This window comes from Eleutherodactylus coqui, chromosome 5 (assembly GCF_035609145.1).
Source record: "Eleutherodactylus coqui strain aEleCoq1 chromosome 5, aEleCoq1.hap1, whole genome shotgun sequence".
NCBI classification, from domain to species: Eukaryota; Metazoa; Chordata; class Amphibia; order Anura; family Eleutherodactylidae; genus Eleutherodactylus; species Eleutherodactylus coqui.
In genome coordinates, this window is record NC_089841.1 from 135,641,695 (window position 1) to 135,664,807 (window position 23,113).

At 42.3% G+C, this 23,113-nt stretch overlaps 2 protein-coding genes across 6 annotated transcripts in view; both read left to right on the top strand.

Annotated features, from left to right (window-relative positions):
* Positions 1-22,125, top strand: part of TAOK3 (TAO kinase 3) — a 199,108-nt gene extending 176,983 nt beyond the window's left edge. For all 5 annotated transcript variants that reach the window (XM_066603205.1, XM_066603200.1, XM_066603202.1 and 2 more), the window contains 5 exons: positions 4,213-4,416; positions 5,282-5,521; positions 10,772-10,984; positions 14,581-14,763; positions 18,591-22,125. In XM_066603205.1, the coding sequence (XP_066459302.1) occupies positions 4,213-4,416; positions 5,282-5,521; positions 10,772-10,984; positions 14,581-14,763; positions 18,591-18,752 (1,002 nt within the window). In that variant the 3' untranslated portion in view covers positions 18,753-22,125. The remainder of the gene's footprint in view (positions 1-4,212; positions 4,417-5,281; positions 5,522-10,771; positions 10,985-14,580; positions 14,764-18,590) is intronic.
* LOC136627809 (uncharacterized) overlaps positions 1-23,113 on the top strand; it is an 884,798-nt gene that overhangs the window by 655,191 nt on the left and 206,494 nt on the right. The gene's annotated exons all lie outside the window — the stretch shown is intronic.

Below are 23,113 nucleotides of genomic sequence, written 5' to 3' on the forward strand. Positions count from 1 at the left end.
GTTCCATTCAAAATATAAGGGCTGATGCATTGGATTGGTTGTTTTTTCACTTTTTGTCTTTATTCCCCCCACCTTGTAAAGGCTGTAAAGACGTATGGGTGACATTGTTTTTATACTACATATATTCCCCTGTCGAGCAACCCCAGTTACAGGAAAAATTATCCTGATGATGCAACAGTCATGATCAGGGCTTTGGTGGTTCCATTTAGTCCTAGCAGACATATCTATTTGACAATTGTCCTGGCAATTGCTCACTAGGACCAGTAGAGGCAGCACTGCTGACTGCCTTAAAAACTTTTAGGGGTGGTTTTTAAAGGGTTAAACCAAGTGACAGAACAGAGAATGGAACGTCTGTTCCTGGTACCTGCACAAATACTAAATGGGGATTATAATGTAGTAGATGGCAGTCTCTTTCCATGTTTCCTTTCAGAGAGGGAGGCCCCCTATGAATGAACAGCCTCTATAGGAGAGGGCTCCATTCTGGACCCGGCCCCATCCATGCTCCACATGGTTAGCCTGCAGTGGATATGTATGGCCAGACACCACTTCTCCTGGTACTAAAAGCTGGATGGCGGAGGCTATAGAAACCAGAACCAGCAGGCTTGCTTATATCTAGAAAGGGATGGTCTCCATGAGGCGACCTCTTTTTATATTTTCCAGTCTTATGTAAATAAAGTATAATCAATATATATTTTGCAAGCTTGTTATACTTTGGAAAGCTTGGAAAGGGAATTGGAACAAGTAGGACAAACCTAATCGCTGTTACAGCCCAAGTAGTTGCTACAAACCATCCAGTGTAAGCAATCCTCTCTCTCCTTGCTTGAGGGTTTGCTACAATCCATAAATGTAGGTAAGAGCTGCCATCTTGGAATCAAAGCAGTGTAGCTTACATGTGATTTGCTTCCTATAAGGCTATAGGCACACGGACGATTGCAAGTTTTGTCTGAGATTCTCAGGTAACACTTGCAATGGACCGCACACTGACACCCCATCCATGTGATTTTTCTAACTTAGGCCGCCTGCACACGGGCGGAAATCCCGCGGCGGGATTTCCCGCGGGATTTCCGCCGCTGAAAGTCTGCATAGGAGTGCATTACAATACACACTCCTATGCAGACGGCCGCGGTTTGGCTGCGCGAAATCTCGTGCGGCAAACAAACCGCGGCATGTCCTATTTTTGTGTGGGGCTCGCACTCACCCGGCCGCCGGCTATGGTCTGCGCATGCGCCGGCTGCGCGGCAGCCGGCACATGAAAGAGCCGGGGCCGCCAGGCGCGGGTGAGTACGTGCTCGTCACTGCAGGCTCTCGGGTCGGGTCCCGCGGCGAGAATTCTCGCCGCCGGATCCGACCCGCTTGTCTGCAGGCGGCCTTAGGCTTTTGGTCAGAGTGAAAAATCACTAGTGTGAATTAACCCATTCAGATAAATAAGTTCACATTTTTTTTAACCGAAGATTGGATGGAAAAAACGTCCATTTGCATATACCCTAGCAACCAATGATATTAGAGATTTAATTTGTCCAAAGGGCCAGTAAAAATTGAGATGGGTAATATGTAGAGATGAGTGAGTATACTCGCTAATGCACATTACTCGAGCGAGTAGTGCCTTAGCCGAGTAACTCCCCGCTCGTCTCTAAAGATTCGGGGAGCGGCAGGGAGGAACGGAGGGGAGATCTCTCTCTCCCTCTCTCCACCCCCCCCCCCCCCCTACTTGCTCGAGTAATGTGCCTTAGTGAGTATACTCGCTCATCTCTAGTAACATGGTATGTTAAGCTGAAAGAAGACCATGTCCATCCAGTTTATCCTGTTTCAAACCCTCTTCCCTTTTTGATCCAGAGGAAGGCAAAAAAAACCAATGAGGCAAAAGCCAATTTAGCCCATTTGGGTGGGGGTGGGGATTACTTCTTAACTCCATAATGGCAGTCAGAATAATTCCTGGATTAATGTTTAAAAGTTCCTACCTGAATCCAAGATTTGGATCGACAACCCCACTGGTTATTTAATGTTTATATCCTGTAATGTCAGAGCTCTAAAAGGACATCTAGTCCCCTCTTAAACTCCTCTACAGATTTTGCCATCACCACGTCCTCAGGCAGAGAGTTCCACATTCTCACTGCTCTTACTGTAAAGAATCCCGGTAACTTAATAGATTGTTGCATACATCTGCACCAGTTTTGGTAAACCTCCTCCAATGTATATAAATTGCTGAATCGTAATTGTGCAATGATTTAAACTTTTTTGTAAATACCTGAGTACCTGTTTAACATGCCTTTCCAAATTTCTCCCTGTGCTACTTTTACATACACACCTTTTTTTATCACGGTTAGCGTTGGCGCCCTGAGCGCCGCACTTATCGCGGTACAATGCTTGCATTGATTTTAATGGGGCCGCTCAGACCTGCGCTTAATGCGGCGTTTGCCATACCACGATTTCCGAGCATTGTCCGTTCTAATTTCACGCGTTTTTGCGTTTAATGCACCTCATCACCTATCACTATGATGGGGTACGTTAAAAAGCGCTGTCAAATGATATGACACGTGTTCAAAAACTCCACTTAAAATCACGCTAAAATGCAGCGGTCTCGAGCAGCGTTTAATGAATACCTGTGTGAGAGTGGCCTCAGGCTAATCTCGCATTGGTGAGTGCGATATTGGGCTATGAAACTCAGCCATGCGGATGTGAGGTGTTTTTGTGTTGTATCACTTCGGGGATGCAGCGGAGAATTACAAGAGTGTTTCCCATTGTTTTTAATGGGTAAACCTTTGTATCACACTCGCCCAAAGATAGAACATGCCTCACTACGGGAAAAAAATTGCTTGTGTATGACCCCTTTTAAAAGAATGGGGTTTATATTTTTGTGAGATTTGTGCCTTAGGCCGGTCTCACACAACTGGATTTCAATTGCGAAATCCTCTATAGTCACCTGCATGGACAATCCGCGGTATTCTGCACCCATTGAAAAAATGGAACATTCGCATATCCGCTCAGATGAGTGGATAGGGATTGCGATTTCCGTGAGCGGATTTAAAATCTTAGCATGTTCTACTTTTGTAAGGACTCATCACGGACGGCTTTCATTGAAGTTAATGGAAGTCGTTTGACTCGCAGCCCATCTGCAATTGATATTGCGGATAGGCCGTGGGTACCTGCGTCATTGCCTAGCTACGGCGCAGTAAAAAGAAGTATTTAAAAAAATATATATACAAATCTGTACTGCGCATGACCAACGGTGAGTGTCTGCCGTCATCCACAGTACAAGAAGAGCAGGTACATGGGGCCGCCAGCCAGTGTCAGAGCCAGAACCCGCATGCGGAATCCCGGATCGCCCGTGTGAGACCAGCCTTAGTCACTACACCAATTTGCGGCAACTTATCAGTATGATAGTCAAAAGTTTAAATAATTTAATTTACCTAAAACAATGTTTTTGTGCTCAAAAATCCCTCTAAAGTGAGATCAGACAGAACGTAGGAAGGGGGGGGGAGGGTTGCCTTATGCTGCCCATAGAAGACTATAGAGAGGAGGAAGGATAGACACTCATACAGACTTGCTGCTGGAACTAAGGGCCCTTTTACACGAGACGACTTGCCCGGTTCAGATATCCAACAGGTCGTCCCAGTGATGATCATTCCTGTGCTTTTACACAGGGGCGAGTATCACTGGATGAATGGAAGCGGAGCAGGGTTGGGATCATTCCTGACAGCTCGCCTCCATTAACTGCAAACAGGCAGGTTTATGTGTGACAAGCCGTCCAGTTGTATGCATGCAGAAAACGAACAAGGAATGAGAAGCAAACAAATTCTCATTCCTCATTCAGTCAGGGCATGTATTTGAATGATTATCGTTCAGTGTAAATTCCCTCTGGATATGGGAATCTGAGCGATTTTTTTTTTTTTTTTTTTTTTTAAATCGGCCTATGTAAAAGGGTCCTACGTGAAATTATGCTTACAGGGGAAAAAACTGGTGAAAAATGCAAGATAAGTCATATAGTGGCCAGAAATAGCGTTCTTCCTCGAGTAGACACAAGGCACCTTTATGATGAAAAGTCATCTGAAAGTGCAGGTATGCTTTAAGGAATTACACTTCCTTAGATAAGGAGAGATCTAGAACTCTAACCTGTTCTAGTGAATGCTCCGATAGAACATGCTTCAATATAGTATATTCTAAATGTGTAAATCTCCAATCCATTGTTGGTGACTGGTCACCTCTTACATCCAGGAAATGAATGAGGACCATAGCACGCCCAAGAAAGAAAAACAGGAACGCATATCAAAGCATAAAGAGAACCTCCAGCACACTCAGGCTGAGGAAGAAGCTCAACTCCTTAGCCAACAGAGACTGTATTATGAGAAAAATTGCCGACTCTTCAAGAGGAAGATAATGATTAAAAGGCATGAAGTTGAGCAGCAGCACATCCGTGAGGTATAACTCTATACTCATTAACCGCATGCTACTCCGTTCTCTGTAGGCTTAGTCATGAAAGTTGTGAGCACTGCGGGTACATGTGCTGTGTACTTACTGTATTGTTCCAAAACTAAACTTTATCATACAGTTGGGAAATTAATGACTACAGCCATGCACCAATTTTCTCTTTACTTTTTAGTTTTCAATATGTTATATATAATTTGTTTTCATACGTCGTCATAGGTCTGCTGTAGTCAAAGTAAACGGTGTGCTATGGGATGATAGATGATTAAGTGACCTAGAACAGTCCATCATGGAGTAGAGCAGAAAGTAGTCTAGAACAGTCAGAAAGTCAAGACCAGTGCTAAAGACACATGAAGTACAGCAATTTTCTAGCTTTTATGTGTTACAAGGACCAAGTAGTAACTTATACAAGGTCTATCAATAGTGTTGAATATTCCAGCCATATTACAAGTCTTTAAGTAATATGAGTAGGGCAGCTAGCAAGTAATAAAGGGGTAATCCCGACTTGAATGTGAATAAGTCATCTATATTTATCAGTAATATGGCCTTCCTGGAGCTCAGTCTCCAAGTGAAAGGGATCAAGCTGCAATACCAGTCACAGCCACTACATAGTATACAGCACTGTCTTGTATATAATGACCAACTGAACGCTGCAGCCCCTTCAAACAGCTGAATGGTTTGGGTTCCAGAAGTCAAGCCCCCACCAATGTGGTGATGATCTCTTCCAAGCATAAGTCTTCCAAATTTAAGTCCCAATAACCCTTTGAGTTCCTGTTGCTTAGAAAGTGACACGGGCATATGGTCTCCACCCTCTTCAATAGCTTTTGCTGTCTGCATATAACTCTGATATCCTTCCCAGGAGCTCAATAAAAAGCGAACCCAGAAAGAAATGGAGCATGCCATGTTAATCCGGCACGATGAGTCAACTCGAGAGCTGGAGTACCGGCAGCTGCACATGTTGCAGAAACTTCGGATGGACCTTATACGTCTGCAGCATCAGACTGAACTGGAGAATCAGCTGGAATACAACAAGCGCAGGGAAAGGGAGTTGCATCGGAAACATGTGATGGAACTCCGGCAGCAACCCAAGAATCTCAAGGTATTTGCCATGTCTTGTAGTTATCGTCATGGAATGTTTTCATTTTCACGGTCTGTATTCACTTAAGGAGTCCATATACATTAGATTCATGTAGCTGACCATCTAATTTGTATGATAAATTCCTGCCGGATCCCCAGTGGCTGATGTGAGGGAATCTGGGATAAAGTGTTAGATTTTAACGTACACAATCCTTTTATTTATGCTATAACTCGCTGGCCGAAGTGTCCCCCCTTCACACTGACATAAATAGTAACTTGTTGCCCAAACCACGTGTACCTCCTTTATCAGACAGTAGTCTGAGGTGTATGATCAGCTTTAGTAGTCTCATCATTAAAGGGAATGCATCACCTATTTTTTTTTATTAATTAAAATAATTTTCTGAATGTAGATTTCTCCCCTCCCCCCCCCCCCCCCTATTTTATTGTCCTGTACATGATTATAGGGGGTGCCAGCTGCAGTTAGCAGCACTGAGATACTCTTTACAGTGGAATCGTGGGCTATAGATACAATGGGCAGGACCTGACTCATTGACTACTGTGGGAGAATGTTGTGGGCATGCTCTGTCACCAGTGCATTGTGGGGGAAAATAGGTGAGCCGTGACCCTCCTCTATTGTGAATAGTGGATTCTGTGTTCTCTATATAGATAGGTGTTACCGGCTGTTGTAATCCTGTTTGTAAGGATGAGATGACTGCTGAAAAGCCTTCTATATAGTACAGGAAGTCTCAGACTATTATTGAGCTCGTCAGCATGAAAACGGCAGGATTTAAAAAAAAAAAAAAAAAATAGAGCTAGGCCCAATGCCAACGCGGATCTTGCGCGCAGGTGACACGTAGACCCGCGCAAAAGATCTGCAATTCAAAGTGCCCATAGGGAAGCATTAGCATCCGTAACTTAATTTAAGCATGCGGATTTGCGGACCATTTGGTGCGGAAAACAAATCGCAGCATGCTCCATTTCAGTGCGGATGGGCTCAATGGTGCAGACGATCCGCAGAGCTTCCGAAAATACAACTGCGGATGCACTGCGGATTTGAAGGTTAAAATCAATTAGGAAGGTGTGGAAAAGGCTCCGAGGCGGGGTTGCAGATTTTTTCCCAATGGGGATGATCCCCAGTGGATCCATGTACATCCATGCTGAAAAAAACAAAGAATCTGCGATCTCCCGCAAGCTATTAAATCAAATCCGAGATCACTCGCAGCAGATCTGCGTGCAGGATCCGTCTGTGCTGTGGACATGAGGACTAAAGATACTTTTTTCATCTGGATGTGATTTTTAATTAATTTTAAATCTATTTTTATTAAGCTATTTTGGCATTAAACACCTGCTGCAGGTTCCTGTACTGGACGGCGTAAGGCTATTCCTATGTGAGATCTGGAGACTATTTGCATGGTCTGTGTACAGGGGAGCCAACTGAGCAGCGGTTTCACACTCCAGATACATGATCACCATTCTGCATTCAGTGTCTGGCGGCTATGCCGGCTCCTGCGTCTCTGCAGTGGTTGACTTCCCCATAAACAATCGGTCAGTGCCATCCGTACACCACTAGCTTAGGCTGGGTTCACATGGGGTGAAAATCTCTCAGAATGACCGCACAGAAATTCCACGAGATTTCTACTGCAGAAGTGCAGTTTTGAAACCCATGCCATTCTGCGCCGGTTTTGAAGCAGCTTTGCCACTTGTATTCCGCTACGGCCATCTCTCCCCATAGAGAGGAGAGAGCAGGCAGCGGAAACAGCGATACAATTGACATGCCGTAGTTTAGAATTCCGCACTGCATTCAGTTTCAGTGCGGCTTGGCCGCAGCGTGTGGATAAGATTTTTGCAAATCTCGCCCACGGGCTTAATTCCGGGATTAAAACTGCAGGTGGAAGTCTGTATGGAAATTCCACCCCATGTGAGCCCAGCCTAAGGAGAGCTGTACCCATTTCACATAGGAGTAACCCTACACAATCCAGCAAAGGACCTTGTAGCAGCTGTTCAGAACCAAAATATCTTAATCTCTTCCCCCTCTGATGTTCATTTATCTCACAATGGTGTGGGGGGGATATGATGCGGTCTCGGGAGTTGGGCGGATTCTAATTGTAAGACAGTATAGGAAAAGTGAACTCCACATTGGCCCGATTGGTAATAAGGCCCCTCGTAGTGGCCAGTGGTGCACACAAGGACACTTCTGCATTTTTATACTTACCTGCATCCAATATGGTCCCACTGGCAGGTATACGGGCTCCTCTCAGTCCTTTTTGGGGCCCTCCTGCATACTTGCGCCCCTGATCTCTTACCGGCCCTCCCTCTGTTCATGGCAGCAGATCTGGTGAGAGGAGTTCAGCGCTGATCAGGCTCTCACCCTGCAGCTGCTCCTCCTCAGCGCCACTCTCCTCGCTGCAGAGATCATGTCTTCTGCAGTTTTCTTCCCTCCTCCGCGGCTGTTGTCGGTGTGCTATCGGCACTCCTCTATTACGGTCTGCTCTACTCAGACAGTACAAGCCGATAAAAGATTGTATACTGACAGCAGCACGGAGGTTGAGGGAACTTGTTACACAGCCGGCGGGCCACAGAAAATGAGGTGGCGGGCCGGATTCAGCCCGCGGGCCTTGTGTTTGACACCTGTGGACTAGAATACACAAAGAAGATCTCCAGTGTGTGACAGGCAATCGCATGAGGGGGCAGTAATGGAAACATGTGTTTTTGCTGGAGCCACCCTTTAAAATTACACATCCAAATTAATAAAAAATATGTTCACTACTTAAATATAGATTGTGACATTGAACAAAATCACCAAAAATTATTTAAAAATATGGTTAATCTAAAAACTTGACCTGGTGAATAGACATTTTTCTGGTGGTGCATTCCCCTTAATGACCTCTTTTAGTGGCAGAAACATAATTTACTGATTCTGTTTTAAACATTACACAAGCTTATTTGTTTCATCTTTTCAGTACAACAGTTAGGGGTCATGTCCACGCAGGGGCGTAACTATAGAGGGTGCAGGGGATGTGGTTGCACCTGGGCCCAGGACCCTTAGGGGGCCCGTAAGGCCTCTCTTCTCCATATAGGGAGCCCAGTACTATGAATAAAGCATTATAGTTGGGAACCCTGTTACAGGTTTTGCATTGGGGCCCAGAAGCTTCAAGTTATGTCTCTGTACAGCATGGTTTAGGTATGGGTACGGGTACAGATACAGGGGGGGCCCCAGCTCACGTTTTGCATCAGGGCCCCTGAGCCTTTAGTTACGCCCCTGTGTCCACGGCCCTGTTTTTACCACGTATTACACTGCGTTGCACAGCCACGTGATGCATAGTGAATGGAGTCCTTGAAAGTCAATGGATTTTCATTAATCCATGCACATGTTCATGTGGACCCTGCGTATCGCTATGTAAGAGAAATAAATCGCAGCATGCTCTATTTCTCTGCATACCACTCACCATGAGCCCTATATATTTGTATAGGCTGCATATGATACGCTGTGCATGCACAATACATTGTGCATGGGTAGGGTTAATGCACATCCCTGATCTGAAAGAGAGTGGGCAATTATATAATAAAAAAAAAAACAAAAAAAACAACACAATGCGCATATCTGGTTTATATGCAGGCTTGCGCAGCGCTATACACGGTCTTTACCAGCAGAGCGTATGGTTACAAAATGAGTAAAACGCTGCGTTTTACACATACGCTAGTGGGCATGAGCCAAGTTCATAGGGACTGTTCAAACCTCACAACTACTTTTCATACGGTATGTCCTATTAGAGACCCCCTATATGAACAGTTTGGGTGAAGTTTCAGCTGTTCTATTATAAAATGGCCATTCATCCCGCAGCTGCAGCGGACGTGTCTTGATGATGGCCGCTTCCCCTGGCAAAACCAATTATTTGTCAGGCTATGGGACTTGGGTTGATCAGCTGTTCATCCGAGGCAAAGTTTTCTTAAAGTGGCGTGTCTGATGACACAGAGTTCCTGCCCCATCCTTTTTTTTAGGGGTTTTCCATTATTTCAAAAAAGTAAGCTAAGTGAAGGGAATGCGATAAAACTGAAACACATTGCTGGCCTGATGGATTCTCCGCTGATCTGTTAATGTTCCTCCGCCGGTGATGTGTGCTATACACCTCCTTGATCTTTGGAGTCGGTCACTGGCCTGAGCAGTGATGACTGCTTGTTCAGCACAAGGCCAGTGATTGTCTGCAGTGCTTATGTTGGTGTACCACACATTATGGCTGCAGGAAGATGCATCAGGGAAGACTATCGGACTGGCAGCAATGGATCAGCTTAGGACTTATTGAGTGAATAAAGTTTGTGTTTTTTTTTTTTAATTTTATCGCATTTTTTTCCGTAACTAATTTTTTTCCCCAATTCCTGAAGACTCCTTTAACTTTTTAGAGGCTACAAGTCCACTACTGGCTGGGAGACGGGCAGGATTTCATTATGTTCCTAATTATGTATTGTAATCTGTAAAATCGTTTGTTATTGCGTTGATTTAGTTCTATGAATCTAACCCAAGTCCTACTCTTGCGTCAGCTGCTTGTTTTAGCTCCATTTTATTAATGACAGTTTATGTTCCTTCAAGGCATTGCCCCATCTTGGCTGAGAGGAGAAAGTTGCGGCTGGTTTCCCTACCACCTCGCCGGAGGTCATGGAAATAGCCAAGGCGGCAGCTTTACGCAGTTTCCGTAACTTTCAGTGAAGTGAATGGGTGTTACCGAAACAGTGTAGCGCGTTGGGCTGCATAGTTTCTATAGCCCCCATTCACTTCAATGGGAGTTACAGAAGTGGCGTAAGGCTGCTGCCTCGGTAGTGTCTGACGTGGTGATCAGGAAACAGCTGCCGGTTTCTCATCTCAGCCAGGAAGTGCTGAGATTGGGCAACCCCTTTTAATCTGTTTAGCATTTTTGTGTTTTGTCTTTCTTACAAGATCTATGACCCCAACTTGAATTGCAGGCATCCTCATGACTGCAATTCAACATTGCAGCATATTCTATTTTACTGTGTTTTACCGCGGCGAGAGGTCTCTATTAATATAGTATTAATGGAGACCCGGAAAAACACCAGCGGGGACTTTTTTGTTTATCCCCGTGGCGTAAAGCCGTGGACGTATCCCACTCTGTCCGTGGGCATGAGGCCTTAATGAAGTTATCTGAAGGAGCCTTTTTTTAAATAACTTTAGGTTTCTTGCTTCTCCATAAAAATGTATCTGTGCCTCATTGTATGTACAGATCAGAGTTTTAGCTGATATGCAATTATTTTAATTATACAGGTCATGGAAATGCAGATTAAGAAACAGTTTCAGGACACATGCAAAGTGCAGACCAAGCAGTACAAGGCCCTGAAGAATCACCAGCTGGAGGTATCCCCAAAGTGTGAGCACAAGACAATACTCAAGTCCCTGAAGGACGAGCAGACACGCAAATTGGCCATCCTTGCTGAGCAGTATGAGCAAAGCATCAATGAAATGATGGCCTCCCAGGCGGTAAGAAAGTCTATAAATTGGGAATCAAGTCAATATTTCCTCATCCGAATGGATGAAAACAAATAGTCACATGTACATGTGTTTAATGATACATTTTTGATATGAAAGGTTTGAAAGAAATGAGTGCTGTATTTAATTAGCAAAAATTGGCCAATATTGGAATTCTGTATTGTTTTTGCCAGATTCTGCCCATCATCCTTTCTTGCGACCTGGATGAGAGTGCAAGGATGTGATGATCAGACAGAAAATTATTTTAAATTTACCATTAACTTTTAGACTAGAAGACCTAGCAAATAAAAAGTATACAAGGCAAGGAGTCTCTAGAGTAACACAACTCTAATGGAAAATGAAGATGGTTTAGTGGATGGTGATCCAATTTTAGATGCCAGCTATGGAAGACGGGAAAACTTGTTTGACCATGTCACCAATATGGTGGCCATCTCTGAATGCTGACATCTTGGATTCAGTTTGTGACACATCAAACTGGTAGAAAATTTCACCGGGAAAACAAATGTGTGCATCAAGCTGTTGTCATTTTTTTTGTTCTCATGTCAAACCTAGGATTTTTCTTCTCTACAGACAATGTGATTGACATTTTCCCGAGCAGAATGGGTTGAAATTACCCTAATTTCCAGTGCACAAGGGTCTTCGTAGAAGATTTCAGCCAACGTCACTCAAACAGACCTTCCATTACACACAGTGAAGTTGCCAAATTTTGAGAAATTTTTTCCATCGCCAATAAACCGAAAGCTGGACGACCAAAAATCGCTACAGACGTAGCAACAGCAACTCCCATTCTGGCCTCCTTTAGCAAGAGTCCACAATGCAATACTCATCTGTCTCAGGAATGGAGGGTTAGCCAGGTCTCAGTTCTGCAAATTTTGTCTAGCCATAAAAGGCACTATTACAAAATTCTGATGCTGCAACACCTGAGAGAGGACGACCCTGACTGTCTGAAAGAATTTATAGAATAGGTGATAAAGAGAACGAGCTAACCCCTCATTCTCCCTATCGGATGCTGTTCACTGATGAGGTAGATTTGGCAAGAAGTTTGGCAACTGCACTTTGCGTAATGAGCGGCCTGTTTCATCGGTGATGGTAGAAGTCTTCTACAATGACGTGTGATTTGCTCACCAGAAATTAGGACAATCTCAGTGCATTCTGCTTGGGATAATGCCATCATTCACATAAGAAAAATGGCTGTTATAACATGAGTATGAATAAAGTTGCCCGATTAGGCAGTTACTCGAAAAAAAGTGATGCTCAATCGAGTAATTGCTCTAAACGAGCACGTTCGCTCATCTCTATTTAGTAGTAAAATTGCACCACTGCTCTGGCAGATCACACCAGAACACTGTCTAAATGTGGTCTAAATGGGACCATGCACCAAAATGTTAGTGTAAATGCACCAGATTTATCATCCAGCAGAATCACTATAATAAATCTAGTGTATTTTGAGACTGTTTAGTCTGCTTGCACAGTTTGTTAGACTGTATTAGTAAAGCTGCCTCAATGTGTTGAGGACAAACCTTGATCATGCGGATCTTGATAGTCTAAGGGCCCTTCCACACGGCACAGTTGTGCGAATAATCTATAGATGAAGTGGTTTGTATAATTGTAAGGTGTCTACATGTGCAATGATGGGACAACCGGCGATAAATTGTTAGATTATTCACAATTGGGTCTTCATGTGGAACCAAAAATCACTTTGTCTGCTGCAAATTCTTTGGTATATAAAGGTGTCATGATGGTGTGCAGAATAAAAAAGAGTGGCAGAAGAGTTGACTAGAGGCAAGGCAGTGATTTTCAGGATTTCCGTAATGTTGCACAGGTGATGTAATTATTGTCTTCGCCTCAGACATTGTCACAGGTGTCCTCTCTATAGGATATACACAAATCATGACCCGTTTGGGGGGGTCAGAAGGACTGGAGTTTGGGAAACACTAATCTCGTCTAAAGGCCATTTTAGACACAATGATTTTTCTCCACTCAGAGCGCTCGGCTATATAGCAGCTGGGTGCTCCGAGCGGGGAACAGCTGTATGCAGAAGACAAGCGGCCCCGCTTGTCTTCTGCATCCCCCAGCCGGGTGCTCCGAGCGGGGAACAGCTGTATGCAGAAGACAAGCGGCCCCGCTTGTCTTCTGCATCCCCCAGCCGGGCGCTCCGAGTGGGGAACAGCTGGATGCAGAAGACAAGCGGCCCCGCTTGTCTTTTGCATCACCCGCTCGGAGCACAAGGTGATCGCTCAATGTTTGAGCAATCGCCTTGTGCTGTAAAAAAAGCACAAAACGATTATCGTTGAAAAGATTTTTTTGAGCGATAATAGTTGTCTAAACCAGGCTTAAGGCTTTCTCTAGATCTACGTTGCAGACGGCTCCATTTGGATCCCTTGGTGAAGATCCTGGACAACATAGAGAAACATGCTGCTCTGTTATGTCCAGTAAAATGCTGGGCGGTGTGACAGACTGGATTATGGTTTCTGTTCATGCTAATCATATGACAGATCTGCCCTCCGCTGGTTTTGCCTTCTTCTGTTCCTGTATTAGAACAAGCAGACGCAATGCGCGAACATTGTTACGGTTTATTCACATCGGTTTATAGAAATGCTTCATATGTAGCTGCACTATAAAGCTAAACTCACCTAAAACTTTTCCTGCCACCGGCATTTATTCCACTAATGTATAATCGCATTGGCATATCAAGCAGCCATTGACACAAAGGTGTTAAGTCATGCCCCTTTAGGCTACAATCTGCAGCTTTTCATTTATATGAGGCACCAAGTCAGCACATACGTTTATTTAAACCACTGGGACTTATGAACGGATTGTGTAGTGTCGTGTAGCTGAAATATGAAACATATACAACACTCTTTGGGTTGTATTGTACTTTGCCATTAAAAGAAGTCTATCATCAGGTTCATACTGCGCGAAGAACGGCAGCATCAACCCAGGACAGATATGCCCATCGACCCATCTATGTATTATTCTGAAACACTGCAGCGTTGCAGAAGCAATGACTTGGAGTCAGAGGTGGACCGCATCGGGCTCTCGTCGCCCACGTCAAGACTGACGACTCTCACCCTATGTACAAAGTGGGAGAGGAGCTGTCCGTTTTGGTGACAAGAATGGGAAGAGCCCAACATGACCCTCCTCTTTGACTCGAGAGGTGTGTGTGTGCGTGCGTGCGTGCGTGCGTGGATTCTGAAAGGCTGCAGTGTTTCAGAATAAAACATACATAGACCAAATGGGCATACCTGTCCTGGGTTCATGCCTGTTGTTCGGGCAGCATGAACCTGGTGACAGGTTCCCTTTAACTGAAACTATTGTGGTTGTATCTTACAGATACTGCAACAAAAGGCAGAACTTGTTGCAGTTTTTGCCAAGCAACGGCAGCAGCTGTGATAGAACTGCAAAGTGTGAACACTCCAAGTGACAATGAAGTTTAATATTATTTTACGCCCGAGGATCGGTTCTTTGAATTGGTCTTGGGTAACTTGGGTCAATTTACCCACATCTTGTATCTTCCGTTCTGCTAAATATATACTGTGTGGACCTTCTTCTTTTGTGTTAATCTAGTTGTGTTACTGTCATTACAGTTGCGCTTGGATGAGGCTCAAGAAGCAGAATGCCAGGCTCTAAGGCAACAGCTTCAACAGGAAATGGAGCTACTCAATGCCTACCAGAGCAAGATCAAGATGCAGACGGAGGCACAGCATGAGCGTGAACTGCAAAAGTTGGAACAGAGGGTGTCCCTTCGCAGAGCGCACCTGGAACAGAAGGTACAAATATTTTCTGCTACTAAATTGGGATATGCTTGGAGCTCCTTAGGGATGTTTGATTGTTAGGATGTCCCACGTCAAACTGTAATCTCTTACTGGTCTTATTGGCATGTTTTTATTTAGTGTATTATCAAAGATTGTCAGCATGAGCATAAAAGCAATACTTAGAAAAAGTTACAAATTGTACTTTTTTTGTAATTTGAACAAAACTGTGCTGCACAGGTCAATTCAAAACCCCATGACACCTAGCAGAAAATGATCAGCTCAGATGTTAGCACTTAATTTCTATATACACAGCATGTCTTATGTGGTGGATTTGAACCCTTTCTGTTCACTTTAGTGTCATAACGTCTGTTGTTATCAGAGCCATGATCACTTTAACTCTTTCCAATCCAGTGTTGGTCCTCGTCCAACATTAAGATTTCCCTGCATAGCTCTGATGTCAGACGAGGGCTGACACTTTTCAAACAGTATGCAGGACAGCGCTCTTATGTCAGAGGCTGTTCTGCATACGTACGTTATAGTATACAGGACAGCGCTCCAATGTCAGAGGCTGTTCTGCATATATTTGTTACAGTATACAGGACAGCGCTTCATCAGAGCTTAATGTTGGACCGCTGTCCTGTATACTGTAACATACATATGCAGAACAGCCTCTGACATTGGAACGCTGTCCTGTATACTGTAGTGTCTGTATGCACAACAGGTCAGATATTAAAGCGCTGTCCTGTATACTGTAGCATACATATGCAGAACAGCCTCTGATATCGTAGCTCTGTCCTGTATACTGTAGCGTACGTGTGCAGAAAAGACTCTGACATTGGAATGCTGTCCTGCATACTGTAGCGTATGTATGCAGAACAGACTCACGACATTGGAACGCTCTCCTGTATACTGTATTGTACGTATGCACAACAGGTCAGATATCAAAGCGCTGTCCTGTATACTGTAGCATACATATGCAGAACAGCCTCTGATATCTTAGCTCTGTTCTGTATACAGTAGTGTACATATGCAGAACAGCCTCTTATATTGTAGCTCTGTCCTGTATACTGTAGCGTAGGCGCTCAGAACAGACTCCCGACATTGGAACACTGATATCTGACTTGTGTATACATACACTACAGTATACAGGACAGTGTTCCAATGTCGGGAGTCTGTTCTACACATGTACGCTATTGTATACAGGACAGAGCTATGATATCAGAGGCTGTTCTGCATATGTATGCTACAATATACAGGACAGCGCTTTGATATCTGACTTGTTGTGCGTGCATACATACACTACAGTATACAGGACAAAGCGCTGTCCTGTATACTGTAGCATACATATGCAGAACAACCTGTTATATCGTAGCTCTATCCTGTATACAGTAGCGTACATATGCAGAACAGCCTCTGATATCGTAGCTCTGTCCTGTATACTGTAGCGTAGGCTTGCAGAACAGACTCCCGACATTGGAACACTGTCCTGTATACTGTAGCGTACATATGCAGAACAGCCTCAGATATGGGAGCTCTGTCTTTTATACTGTAGCTTACATATGTAGAACAGCCTCTGATATCGTAGCTCTGTCCTGTATACTGTAGCGTAGGCTTGCAGAACAGACTCCCGACATTGGAACACTGTCCTGTATACTGTAGCGTACATATGCAGAACAGCCTTAGATATTGTAGCTCTGTTCTGTATACTGTAGCGTACATAGGCAGAAGAGCCTCTGACATCAGCGCACTGTCCTGTATACTCTAGCACAGTGTTCCCCCAAATCCAGTCCGTAGGGACCACCAATAAGTCATGTTTTTTTAGGATTTCCTCAGTATTGCACAGTGATGTAATTATTGTCGGTGCCTCAGACATTGCCACAGATGTTCTTACTATAGAATATCCTGAAAATATGACCAGTTGGTGGTCCCTAAAAACTGGAGTTGGGGAACACTGCTCTACCATACATATGCAGAACAACCTCCGAGACTGGAACACTGTCCTGTATACTGCAGCGTACATTTGCAGAAGAGCCTCTGACATCGGAGCGCTGTCCTGTATACTGTTAAAAATGTGTCTGATATGGGAGCTATGCAGGGAAATCTTAAATGTCGGACTCTGGCTGGTACTGGATTAGAAATAGTTAATTTTCAAAAAAATCGCTAATAGAAATAATCATGACTGTTTATGTTAATGTGTTTCTCTTGAGTAAATTGAAGGAATCCACAACACGCTTTCCAGCCCAAAATAAGAGCTGGGGAGTGTGCGGGTGGCAGGAAAATTGGATTGGAAAGGGTTAATGGATCCACTTTGAAACCAATTATAATGATTCTTAACAGAACCCATTGACTTCTAAACGGTCAATCAGTTTTCTGATAGGCTTTATGCTTTTTTTACAGCAAAAATAGTGCTGTAGACTATGCTGTTCTTGTAAAAAAAAAAAACAAGGCAGTAGATTGGGGACCGTGTGAAGAAGGCTTTATTTGGTTTCTCCAACTCATTTATTCTCAAACATTGGCTCTATAAATGTTCAGATTTGTATTTGACAGATTTCTTTAAGAAATCTGATATATGAGGGGATATTTAACCCTTAGTAAATGTCATTCCAATTGCAGACCGGTCTGTATTTAAAAGGGGCTGCTCTACAAAGACATGACAGGTGATAAATGTCTGATCACTGGGACAGGTATCCCAAGCCCCCCTTCCTCCTCATTGCACAACCACAGTCAGTGGCCACATATGCACCTTAATACTTCTTTTATTGTCTATGGGGCTGATAAAAACAGATGGCTGTTTCCATCCGCCCCGTTCAAACGAATGGTGCGGCATTGCTCGCGCATGACCACCGCTCCATTTAATGTCTGTGGCACTGCAATTATGCAGGGAGGATGAATGGGAGGCTCGGGACCCCCTGTTCCTGTGATCGGTGATGCCCGATCACTGGACAACCACCTATCATGTGGATAGGTAATAAATGTCCTTTGTGGAACAACCACTTCAGTATACATGTGCCACATCTGTGATTTGTGTCTTCTGAGCTGTCATGCCCAATTTTTAGAAGATGGTATCCATGGGGGTCTAAACAAAACATGACCCCCACCCCTTTCACCTAACAATCATTGGAAGGGACTGCAATGCTGTTTTTGGTTATTGTTCATTTGTGTCCCATATGTCATTCCATGACATGTTAAAATATGAAATCAATGTATACTTTTATCCCCAAGTGGGGACTGGAACAGCTGCAGTAATCGTGGTTGCATGACCTATAAAAACACCCAAATAAAACAAATCCAAGCTCTCACTACATTAATAATCGACACATTTAGGACTTCTGGATGATTGCTGTAATTCTTGCATCTGCTGACGAGCATCCGAGTGTATATAGCACAGAAGACATTGCAGCACTCGTACATGCAATCCTCAAGTGCAGGATTTATATTAATATACATGCTCTTAAAATCTGCTACTCCTCTTCACCAAGAATCCTGTGCTGGAAACTCCTAGCAACAGGTGATGTCATCACTGGCCTCGTCTGACTGGCTGAAGGGATCCAGCCAATCACCGAAGACCAGAATTCCCAGCTATGCCAAACAATGTGCTGTCGCTGCAGTTCATTGCAGCCCATGACTTTGTCTGGTGCAGTACTTAGCATCCTTCTCCGCGGACCCTTAAACATGTGGATGAGAAATAAAGCTTTATACTTAAGTAACACAGAGATAAGCTTCACGAAGGTTTGGAAATGCAGAATTTGAGATTACAGATTCTAGTGTTTTATTGTAGCTGGGCTAATAAAATCAGAAATGTTGTTCTATAGCATGAAAGGCTGCTTTCTTACCTCTTTTAGATTGAAGAAGAGTTGGCAGCCCTTCAAAAGGAGCGCAGCGAGAGGATCAAGCATCTATTTGAACGCCAAGAAAGAGAAATTGAAACCTTCGATATGGAAAGTTTACGGATGGGCTTTGGAAATCTGGTGACGTTAGAATATCCCAAGGAGGACTATAGATGAGAGAGGCCAGTTTTTGCCATTTAAATAAAAGAACAATAATATTATTAACAATGACAGCAAGGAGAACCTGCAAAACGTACATTCCCCATTTTAACGGGCGTGCTCTCTCTCTCTTCTCTCTTCTCCCTCCCTTTCTCTCTTTCTCTCTCTTTCTCTCTCTGTCTCTATCTATCTCTGACGTCCGTCGGACACTAGTGCCTGTAATTCTTTTTACTCACCAGGGTGCCTCTGGGCAAATCTGAGCACGGAGCAAGCTCCCTGGCATACCTCTCAAGTGTCCCTGATTGTCACTCAAATTTTCAATCCATCAGAACATTGGTGCTTGTTATACAAACCGAAGATTCAAACAGCGGGAAGGAGTCTTGAAGTAACAGTTGTGTTTTTGTGTCAAAACTCTTCCTTTATTCATAACCCCTTTTGTGGAAAGAGATAACTTGATTATTCAAAGTTTTGTCCATGATGTTCCTTGGGGAAGATGGTGAGAGGTATGTGCTTTTTATCTCAGTGTGAGGATTGAGAGGTATGTATTTCCTATGCCTCTCTCGGAGGGCTTTGTGAGGGTTATGTGTCTATTAGCCTGTATCTGGACGAAGGCGAGAGGTGTGAGTCCCTGGTGTCTTTGAGTACTCTTGAGGGGTGAAAGTTATGTGTTCACAATTCCTCTGCCGGGACTTACCGATTTTTGTCCTGCAGCACGGTGAAAAAGTCCTACTTTGTGGAAGATGGCTGCCCACAATTTTAGTCGGTTTCATAACCCATGATGCACAACAGTTGTCAAAAGTCTGTGATTAACCCCTTCAGCCCTGAGCCAGTTTAGTGGTGGTGTTTTAAGTAAGATCTGGTTATGACTTTTATCTTGTCTTAACAGCGGGGTCATTCGCGGCACTTTCAGAAGTTTGGTTACCAAGAAAAACACCTCTTATAGATTGCTGGGTCGGTATCCAGTGAAGACAAAAAAAAAACAAAACGTCCAATCTTCTAAAGTGCCTCACACTTCAAACTAAAACTCAGGGATGAAGAGATTAATTTATTGATGTTCAATAACACATTTGAGAGACTAGAGAGAAAAGAGGAGATCAACTTAACGACAAACCAACAAAAATGTGAATAGCTGTTGGTTTCTACAAACATTTTGTTCTGTTAAAGTACAAGCAAAAAAATATATATACAATTTAATACATAAGAGAGAGAGAAGCATAAAACTGCAGCCTTAAGGTTACTGCTGCTGCGTTAAACATTGTTGTTTTTTTGGTATTTGTTCGTCAGGAATAAAAAAAAAAAAAGAAGAGATTTTATTAAACTATTGAGGTTTGATACATTTTACAGAAACCAATCATGTTGTATATATATATAGACATATTGTTGGGGCGGGGAGAAGCAGAACTGGGGTGGGGTTGTTTGGGCAGATGGGGTGGGTAGAATGTCTTGTGAAAATATATAATTTTTTTTTCTTTTTTCATAATTTTTTTTTTCTGTTTTTTGTTTTTCTTTTTGTTTGTTTTTTGGTTTTTTTTCATATTATTTTGAAGACTTTTGCTGGCAGGAGCAGAAATTGACTTTGAATTTTCAATGCACTTTTGGCTCTAAATCAGCGGTACTTTCTACTCCAGTCCTGGTTTTCTTATATGTATATACCAGATGTATTCTTTACTGACATAAGGCAGCTGGGAAATTAAGACCAAAATACACTATTTACTCAAAGGCTTTGGTACTTTATTGTGCCAAAGGATAACTTTTGCTAAACCTTTGCAATATATTGCTAATGTATACCAGGATGTAAAAAGAAAAAAAATGTTTATTTACACTGTGTATCTGGTAATACAGCAGTTTGAACATTGGTTAAAAATGATTGTATTTTTCATCCCTCTCCTCCAATGCCTGCAATAGGTTAGGTTGTATTTAAGTGTCCTTGCCTGAGCACAGAAGTCCGTTCATGTGCCTAGGTAGAGACGCAACACCTTTAAAACTGGACTTGAAAAGAGTACTCAAGGTGAAGGTTTACAGTCAGTCCTTCCCTAGTCCTGATTTAGACCTACTAGCTCCTCATTTTACAATATTAAACTGTGAATAGATCCGCCTTTCCAGTTACATTTTGTATATACCCTATTTCCACGGTTTCTTTTTGATCTCAAGCTTCAAAGGAAATGCCCATCTATTTGAGAACACTTGTTTAGTACTAGTTGTGGCCCACCCAAAAATTTATTTGGAACTTTCAAAGCTGTGAGGACAAGAGGGATGGATGTTTTTGAAGTTTTTTCTTTTTGTTTGTTTCTTTATTTCTTTTTCTTTACTTTTTTTTTTTTTTTTTTTTACTTTTTTATTTTGTTTTTTTCTTTCCCTTTTTTTTTCCCCGCTCATTTTCTTTTTATTTTGGGAAGGGGCATTAAAAAATTTAATAGACAATGGCTGTGATGTACTGAGTCAGTGTTTCCTCAAAGAGCAGCGTTTTAAGGCATTCATAAAAATTAATAAATACAAAAAATAAAACATCTTCTATAGAGAAAAAATATTTTTGAAGATGAAAAGTATGTAAAGAAAATGCTGTTAGACAATGTATTGTACTTGTTCAATAATATTATTAAAAAAAAACAAACTTTGCGGAGTATTTTTGCCACAAATGAGTTGGAGACTTTATTACAATTGTTAATATTTGAATCAGAAAAAAAAACACATTCAAAGTCTCAATCAATAAAAAAAAACAAAAAAAAATCAATGTTAATTTTTTTTTTTCCTCAAAAAAAATTTTTTTTATTTATTTTTTTCCTTCAAAGATGTCTTGTCGCCACCCCTCTACGTGGCAATTACAGCTTTAGCCTGTTTTTTGGATTTCAGTTGTTGAAATTTCTAATAATTATTTACCTTTTACTCTGGCTTAGTACATCTTGGTCCTCATGAATTAGATGGGAAGGACGTCCTCTGGAATTTCCATTTTCGGTACATATAATTCAATTCAGTTACTAATTCATAGACTCGTCTGTTCTTTATGGATATATGTAACTGTATGTTCACAACGAGACACATTTTTGCCACACTGCACCTGTCACATAAAAAGTGTACAATTTTAAAAAACTCCTAATAGTTGAATTTTATTTTGTGTTTACTTATTTCATGACGATTTGCTTTTGAGTTCATAGATTGAATCTATTAACAGAATTTTTATACGGAAATTTGACCATTATATTGATGATGATGATGATGATTTTTGGACACCAAAGCCAGTATCTGAAAAAAAAAAAATCAGTTTGTTTTCATCATTTGAGTGCATCCTTGTAATGATGAGAAACCTGAATTTAAGGTGAAGCATATACAATATTTTGCAGTATTTAGTTTTTGGGAATTGGCACAATAATACACAAATAAACCTGAAAATTGATACAGATGGATTTATTATTTGTGCTAAATGAAATATTGGAAGAAATATTGGAAATTTCTGGACCAACATAAGAATGGTGGTGTTTTTGTGTACAATGATGTATTAACTAAAAGCCTGGGAATTGTAAGTGCAATATTTATACAGATCTTCTAGGAGCTGGAATAGAAATGTAAAACCAGGACTGGGTACGTAAATCTATAGTACGGAGTTCAATAAGCTTTCTGCGGTGCATGATTTCGTGCACTTCTAGAACACATCCACACCTTTCCATAAACTGTGCTCATTTGGGCCCCACTCTCTTTGGAACAAAAATCAACCTTTGTGGCTGCAGGCTTTTTACCTTTTTCCCAAGCAGCTCTAAATAGTTCATTGCTTTAAATGAATAATGGTACTGTAATTTTGTTGCTGCTATTGGGACGTATGACTAGTGATGCAGCAGTGCTTTTTCTCTATAGCAAAGGAACAGTAACATTTTCTCGTCTAAACCTGTTCTGATGTAAAGGTGCTAACATATTGGTGTGGAATTGGGTGGAAGAATGATTGATTGTTTTTTTGCTCTTTTTTTATGCCTTTTGCAACTGAAGCCAAGCAGTATACAGATGGCATTGGTTAGACCATTGTGCCCTCATTCCGTTTACGGAATTTCTGCTGTGTGGTGGTCAAAAGACTTTACGGTCCCACGTTAAACACGTTAAATGCTGAAGGTCCTTGTGTGTGACAGTCAAACATTCTCATAAGTTTTTTTTCAGTCTCTTTGGCAGTCTCTAATTTCCAGTTTTTTTTAAATATATGGTTATTTGAATGAATTTCCATCTACTGATGCATTTACTAGAATGTACCACATCCTTGTATTTTTTTGTATTTTTTTTTTTACACCTGTCACAGGAGATGCAAAATTATTGCAACATTTACAGATCTAAATTGGATACCTACATTTCCTGGTAATTCGTGTGCTACTATGTTTGTGTGTGTGTTTGTGCGTATGTGT